The 8,358-nt window shown below is 45.1% G+C and overlaps 1 protein-coding gene across 1 annotated transcript in view; it reads right to left on the bottom strand.

Moving 5' to 3' along the window:
* Nucleotides 1–2,465: 2,465 nt before the first annotated feature.
* The window catches only part of LOC137504805 (signal-induced proliferation-associated 1-like protein 2), a 161,410-nt gene continuing 155,517 nt past the window's right edge, over nt 2,466–8,358 (bottom strand). The window contains exons 5-6 of the mRNA XM_068233396.1: nt 4,619–4,722; nt 2,466–2,504 (exon numbers count right to left, since the gene is read on the bottom strand). Coding sequence (XP_068089497.1) covers nt 2,466–2,504; nt 4,619–4,722 — 143 coding nt within the window. The remainder of the gene's footprint in view (nt 2,505–4,618; nt 4,723–8,358) is intronic.

Below are 8,358 nucleotides of genomic sequence, written 5' to 3'. Positions count from 1 at the left end.
ACCTACCACTAACCTCCCAGCTGCTACACCTAATACCAGCCTCACTGACGCTGCACCTAGTCTCACTGCTGCTACACCTAGCAGTAATCCTCCTACTACCACTACTCGCTGCCATTATTTCTTGTTTTAGATGATCTGAGCTTTGTGACATGGTGCATTATCCTGCTGGTAGCCTTCAGAAGCCACCAGGTACACTTTGGTCATGAAGGGATGGGCATGGTCAGCAACAACATTCAGGTAGGCTGTGGCATTTAAACATTGGCCAGGTGGTACTAAGGAGCCTAGAGTGGGGTAAGAATATATCCTCCACACCATCACACCACTATCAGCAGCCAGGATGAATCCATGCTTCCTGAGCCACTCATTGGCAGCTACCACCCCCTTGCCACAGCACTCACAGGTGTATTGTATTCCCATCCTTCCTCCTTCAAAATAGTTTTCAAATATCCTTTTTGCAGGAACTAGTTAATGTAGTTAATGTAACATTAAAATGTACACTACATACATTTGCACACAAAATTGATATTTATTTGGACTGGGGTATGCATTTGGGCTGGGGATAGCGTAAAAGGGCCTCTAGGTTGTGTTTTCCCCCCAGGCCAAAAGGTCCCAGTCCTCCCCTGACTAACACGTCCATCATGGACAGACGCTGCTCCCCAGACATCGAGCTCCTACTCATAAACTGCAAACCTCAATATTCACCAAGAGAATTCTCCTCCTACGTTCTTGTAGGAGTATATATCCCCCCCCAGTGCCAACACCAAGACATCCCTCCCAGACTCCCTCTTCATCGTCTGCGGGAAGTTCAACAACGCAAACCTCCACACGGAGATGCCTCGCTACAAACAGCACATTACTTGCCCCACCAGGAATCAGAACACCCTGGACCATTGCTACACAGTCCTCAAGGATGCGTACAAACCTATTCGACAGGCTTCCCTAGGGAACTCTGACCACTGCCTAATCCATCTAATTCCCAACTACAGAAGGCACCTTGAGTCATCCAAGCCAGTCCTCAGGACTGTGAGAAAGTGGACAGAAGAAGCTAAGCTACAACTACAGGCCTGCTTCGACTGCACCGACTGGGCGACCCTCGAGTCAGCCTGCCTGGAGGATTGGTCAGAGAACGTCATTTCCTACATCAGCTTCTGCGAGGAGCTGTGCATCCCCACAAAAACCTTCAGGGTCTACCCTAACAACAAGCCCTGGTTTAACGGCAAGTTTCGCCAGCTCCGAAAAATCAAGGAAGAGGCGCACAAGTCCGGAACACCGGAGGAGATCAAGGAAGCCAGATACACCCTCAAGCACAAACTTAGCAACGCAAAGAGGGCGTACTCCAACAAGCTGGGGCTCCGCCTACGCTCAAACAACACATGGGAAGTCTGGCAAGGTCTTAGGGCAGCCACAAATTTCAAACCCTCTCCACAACATGCACCCCCGAGCCTCGAACTAGCAGAAAAACTCAACGAATTCTACTGCAGTTTGAACAACGATCAACCCATGTAGGAAACCCGAGGGCCACCCATTGGGCAACCCCCACCTCTCCTAGTACTGGCAGTGCCCTCCCAGAACCAGCAGTAGTCCAGGTGTCTGACGTACTCAGGCACCTCCGGAAACTAAATCCTAGGAAAGCCTCTGGCCCAGAGATCCTGCGCTAGCCAGCTAGCCCCCGTGCTGACCTCCATTTTTCAGAATTCCCTGTCGACTGGCAAGGTACCCTCCTGCCTTAAAAGGTCCACCATCATACCAGTACCCAAAAAACAGGTGTTACGGATCTCAACAACTACAGACCTGTGGCCCTTACCTCAACTGTCATGAAGATCCTTGAAAAATTGGTCCTCACCCATCTGAAAAACTCCACCAACGCTCTCCTAGATCCACTTCAATTTGCATACAGGGCAAACAGGTCCATAGAGGATGTCATCAACATCAGCCTGGCATATATCATGGAACATCTGGACAGACCCAACACCTACGCCAGGATCCTCTTCCTAGACTTTAGCTCTGCTTTCAATACGATCTGCCCGAACATCCTGTACAACAACTCAGCGCAACTTGGGCTTGACGGAAATCTCTGCACCTGGATCAAGGACTTCCTCACAAACAGGACACAACAGGTTAAACTTGGCAGCTGCCTCTCCCAAATGAGGACCACAAATACTGGCGCCCCCCAAGGCTGCGTACTGTCTCCGATCCTGTTTTCCCTCTATACAAACAGATGTACCTCAACTGCTGACTGCGTTAAGGTAATTAAATTTGCAGATGACACCACCATCCTTGGTCTCATCAGTGGAGTGGACGAAAGCACCTACCGCAGTGAGATTGAGCGAATCTGCAACTGGTGTAAGGACAACATGCTTGTCCTAAACGCTGCAAAGACCGTCGAGTTGGTTATCGACTTCAGGAAAAGTCCAGCCCCCCCACTCAGCCCGGTATTCATCGAAGGCACTGAAGTCACCAGAGTATCAAGTGTTCGGTTTCTGGGCACCACCATCACCAATGACCTGAGATGGAGTGAAAACACCACTAAATGCCAAAAGAAGGCGCAGCAATGGCTGTTCTTCCTAAGACAACTCAGGAAGTTTGGTATGCCGCAGGAGCTGCTGTCTAGCTTCTACACCGCCACCATCGAGTCAATCCTGTGCTCATCCATCATCGTTTGGTATGGGGGTGCCACCACGAGTGACAGGTACAGACTACAAAGAGTAATCAATGCAGTGGAAAGAATCATTGGTTCACCCCTGCCACCTCTGGACCTCCTCCACGCATCCAGGCTGAGAACAAGGGCTTACAGGATCACGAATGACCCACACCATCCTGGCAGCCGCTTCTTCAACCGCATGCGCTCAGACCACCGTTACAGGGCTATTTCCACCAAAACCTCCAGGCACAGGAACTCTTTTTTTCCCCCAAGCAGTGGGCCTTCTGAACTCAAGTCACACACACAGGAAAACTAAATAGCACATCTGTGACCCAGGCCTAAATTAATGTTTACCTATTCTGTGGTTACTGCATGTAGTGTGCACTACAATACCTAAATTCCCTTGTCTGTACATGTATTTGCACTACCTGGTTTTAATGTCTTTGTCTGTCGTCATTGAATGCTTTTGCACTACTATGCTTCTAATGCCTTTGTACTATGCTTTATGTCGATGTGTACCACAAACAATTCCGAGTGTGTCAACTGCTGCACTTGGCGAAATAAATCTGATTCTGATTCTCTGCCTTAGCCTTAGCCCTGCCCTGACTAAAACACATGAATTGACTGAGGAGACATGAGCTGCGGAGTCCTTTTTTTTTTTTTTAAGGGATTTTTTTCAGTTTTTCATGTGTACAGTCAAATGTAATACAAATCACAATTTATCCTTCAGTTAAAAAAAACAGGCTCCCTGCACACTGCAAACCCGTTTTGCGATTCCGTTACCGATTCCAATTTGCAATTCTGATTTTCCCTGAATGCAATCAACAGAAAAATGGAGGAAAAAGCTCAGCATGCAGTAACTATTAAAAATCGGAATCGGAAGTAAAAACCGATTAAAAATCGGAATCGCATGCAGTATGCAGGGAGCCTTATAGGGACATAATAATAAAATTTTCACCAGGATCAGGAATCCCCTTTTCACTTTAGGGCCCTTTCACACTGGTGCGGTGTGGTGCAGCATTTTACCGCAGCTTACTGCTAGGCCAATGCAAGTCTATGGGGAAGTTCACATTGCCTGAGGTGCGCTGCGTCAGAAGTACCCTAACGCGAGCGCATACTTACGTTACCGTGTGGCTCCTGCAGTGAACCAGGAGTCATGTAAGTCTATGGCAATGCATGTGATTTTAAACTAACCGTCACAGTTTTTCAAGTTGTGCATGCGCGAAAGTGGTGTATTTTATAATTCGCCAACGGGACTGCACCACTACTGCCAATTTTCAATGTGAAACAGGCCTTAATCACTTTTAATCTCTCATTTACACATTTTTCTTTATTGATGCTTCAATATCTGTTAACAGAATTTCTTTCTGAAACGGAATCGCGGAAAGGTTTTTTCCTAGTATCAGAACAGAAACTGAAGCCTGAAAAAGGGTCTGAGGGCTGGAACCCACTAGAGCAATTTTTTGAGCGTTTAGGGAGCGCTTTGAATCGCTAGCGCATTCCCTAAACGCTCTGCCAATGTAAATAAATGTAACAAATTCCACAGTAGCGATTGCGATTAGCAAAATCGCAATCGCAGGACATGCAGCATTTTGAAAGCGTTTGAGCTTCAATGTAATGTACTGAAGCGCTGGCAAATCGCTCATGAATCGCTACATATAGCGATTTGAGTGCGATTGCAAAATGTAAATAAAATTATGATACATTGAAAGGACCAATCAGAATTAAAATCACTAATCGCAAATTGCTACACAATCACTGGCAAAAAGCGTACACTTTTTAAAATCGATCCCAAAAGCGCCGGAAAACACTCATGAAATCGCTTACAAATCGCTTATTAAAAACGCTAGCGATTGTGCTAGTGATTTACGATTTGTAGTGGGTTCCAGGCCTGACACATTATAACTCAGTAATCAAAAATTAGACATTTATGTTTGAAAAGAACAACAACATCAGAATGTAAAGGCAAAAGCATACCTGCTGTTTGTTTTTAGCCATGTATGGTAGCGATGTTGAAACATGAAACATGAGTTCATACTCCTTGTATATTGTATAAAGGGAATGTGTTCCAGCAGAGTCAGCTAAAGAAAATAAAGTTGGTATATCACAGCTGTTACCCAGTATTTTAAAAGTTACAATACATTTGTTATTTAGGATATATAAATTGGGCCATTATTATCTATTCACAGGTATTTTTATGAAATGAAGTGTTTCTAGGTGCCCTTCCAAAGTCTATTTAGCAGTATGGATCAAAACCAATTTTCAAATCTTTCTTGTAGGTTTGCAAGGACCCTGTTAACCACCTCTGGAAAGTTTATATATGAATTGTAGCTAATGCTGTGCTCTTTCTCTCATGCTCCTTAGGGTTGATTCACACGCTCTTTCTTCCTAATGCAACGCTATGGAGGATTTTTACAAAATCACATCCCTCCAGTGAGAACACACACATAGGATAACATTAGCAAGAGCTTTTAAAATCACAAAGCGCTTAGAAAAGCTTTTGAAGTGTGAATTAGCGCTTGTCTCTTCACTGGTCTTGTAACTCTCAAAAGAAACACATAACCATCATAGAACAACCTGTCATAATTCCTCCACCTTTATACTGCCCCATCCAAGCATGTGTCCCTTATTAGCTCATCGGCTGTATCACCACTACCACCAGTTAGAAAAGTCTCTCGCCCTTTCTAGTGGCTGCCCAGGCTCACAGACTGCAACAATGCAACCGCTTCAACAACACTTTATCTGTGCTCCATGCTCCTGGCTCCCCCCTCACAGTGATCACCATTACCGCAAAGCCTCTATACATGTTACAGCCACCAAATTTGCTAGTTATATGTAGAACAATGACAACAAGGGAAAAGTAAGTTCCAAAAGACCTTGTGGTTTTCCAGAAATAGCAGTTAAAGTGTCAGCAGGCAAATAGTATTTTTGCATTATGGACAGCATACAGAAGGTAGCATAAACATTAGAACATGAAGTGGGTCCTGAGATTGAAAAAGAGTGGTACTATGTGAGAACTCACTAGCAGCAGTCTCTACTGTCAAAACAGCAGGTGTCCGCATTGGTATCTGGCAACATGAATTTGGTGACATCTGGAATGAATGCCACCCATAAAGACAGGGCCACAATCAGAATTTTCAATGCACCATACTGGTCCTCCCACTCCAGTCAAAGCACAGTTTGATAGGCAAATTGTAGTAGAAGGGAGGTAGTGATAGGTAGATTGGAGTGGCCAGCAGATAGTGATAGGACAATTGCAGTACCTGGCACATAGTAATAGTCAGACTGTCAATAATTTTATGGAAAAGCCGCGCTCAGTGGAAATGTCAGATAGCAACAGTACTTATCGATTTGAAGACCAGCACTATCACAACTGCAAGCAGTATCCTCTTGTTCAAGGCACCATCATCGCCCTCCCAATTAATAGATATTGCTCTATATAATGAATGTAAGGCCTGATATAAAATTGTTCTACAGATATATACATGTGAATGACCAGGTTACATAGACCTAAAATGTATGTATTAAGCTCTTTTTGCAATGTCTGAATTCAGTGCATTATTTTTATGGAGCTGTTCATCTCAATATGTATGTGTTCTATGTGTGCCCTGCTAGATAGATGTTTTACACACTGTGTTATTCTACTAATGCTCCTAGGTGGGACAGTTGCATGATCTTATAGTTTTATAGGTATTTTAATGTTATTGTTTAGTGTCACTACCTAATACTGTCATGATATTGAATGTATTTATTGCCAATTTGTATTTAATAGCGCTGCCTGATTATAGTTAGACTAGCAATGTTAGGGATGTACTATGCTGTATACTAATAGGGGATAGGCTGAATTGTATCTAATAGTATGTAACCCTGCAAGCTCCCCCTGTTGGCTATAGGAAGCGGGGATGCTGGAACGCACACAGGATTTCCTGCTTGGAACGCAGGGAGGTGCAGGGTAGGATGTATAAAAGTTTGAGATCACTGAGCGTGCGTCCAGCCCCTGATGAGTCACTCCCACGTGACCAAACACGTAGGGCGGAGCGAGGACGCTTTCTGCTAGCATTGCACTGTGACTGGCCGTACAGAGCTGCAGGATGGTGACCGACGGCGAGTATAAGACTTTGTTACATGCCATGATACAAGTATTGATCGTGTACGTAGTACTTGAGCAGGGCTTTTTAACCCAATAAATTACTGGTTTACACTATGTTGAGCTTCTTGTCGGATATAGGAGATATGGTCTTGGAGGCAATGGCTGCCATTACATGCTGAGAAACAAGAAGTGTGAGGATAAGCAGGCACTCTGGGGGGATGCGCAGGCTCCCTTATCTCTCTTCTCCTAAGGTGACGTCTCCACCAATTTCAGAGTGTTTACACACGAGGTGTTCAGTGTGCGTACTTTACACGCTATGTGAAGCATCTCTTTTCTATTTTTTTATGGTTTACTGAATGACCAGGAGGAGCTACACTGCAGGAGGAAACTGACTGTTTCAATATTATAGAGCGCAGCAGAAGTTATGAATAGTCAGACTGTAGTGGCCATCAGGTAATGATAGGTAGATTGTAGTAGTTGGCAGAGTGTTTGGAGGATCGTTCTCCCGCCAGATCAGGGGAACGTTGATGGGAGCAGCGTGTGCCCCATCTTATGCCTGCTTGCACCTCGGCTTCTGGGAACGGAGCGAGGTGTATGTGAATGTGGCGTTTGGGGCCCACGCCGCTTGTTGGGCTCGGTTTATCGATGACGTCTTCCTGGTCTGGCGGGGTTCGAGGAGTGAATTGTCGGTCTTTCTGGACCATTTGAATATGACTGACAGGAATATATCCCTTACACATACTGTGGATTGTGAACAAATCAGTTTTCTTGACTTACAAATAAGGAAAGATAATCTGGGGATATCAACATGTACATACAGAAAGCCACGGCAGGCAATTTGCTTCTGCATGCCGCTTGCTTTCATCCTCAGGCATAGATTAGCGGTAAACCAACAGGTCAGTTCTTGCGTATACGCAGAAACTGCTCCAGGGATAGTGATTTTGCTCTTGAGTCTAAGGCTATGGCAGACAGGTTTCTGAAAAGAGGCTATGACGGTCAGGTCATACAGGAGGCAAAATTGAAGGCTGAACTGACATCCAGAGATAGCCTACTACGGCGGAAAAAGAAATCCAAGTCAGATGACTCAATCTGACTAATTACAAAATATGGTACTCATTGGAGTCAGTTTAGGGGTATTCTGTCTCGACATTGGCACATACTGCAACTGGACCTCACAATTGCTCGATTGGTAGGAGATCACCCAAAAATGACAGCCAGGAGAGCTCCCAATTTGCGGGATCTCCTGGTGCGTTCAGATTACCAGCCAAAACGGCCGTTGCCGTCAACAATGTGGTTGGGTGAATCCCGGCAACCTAAGGGTATGTACCCCTGTTCAAGCTGCAGTGTGTGCCACTTAGTTGAGTGATCAGATACGTTTACTGATTCAAATGCTAGACATGAATACAGTGTGCAATCATTTATCAATTGTAATACAAAGTTTGTTTTATATATGATAACATGTCCTTGCGGATTAACCTCCTTGCCGGTTATCCTGAACACAGTTCGGGGTAACCTGCGCAGGAGGATTTCTCAGGCCCCGCTGGGCCGATTTGCATAATTTTTTTTCCTACACGCAGCTAGCACTTTGCTAGCTGCGTGTAGTACGCGATCGCCGCCGCTCGCCGCC

The sequence above is a fragment of the Hyperolius riggenbachi genome, chromosome 4 (genome assembly GCF_040937935.1).
Source record: "Hyperolius riggenbachi isolate aHypRig1 chromosome 4, aHypRig1.pri, whole genome shotgun sequence".
Taxonomy (NCBI): Eukaryota; Metazoa; Chordata; class Amphibia; order Anura; family Hyperoliidae; genus Hyperolius; species Hyperolius riggenbachi.
The sequence above is the reverse complement of the archived record's forward strand: the minus strand, read 5'-3'. Positions and strand labels throughout refer to the sequence as shown.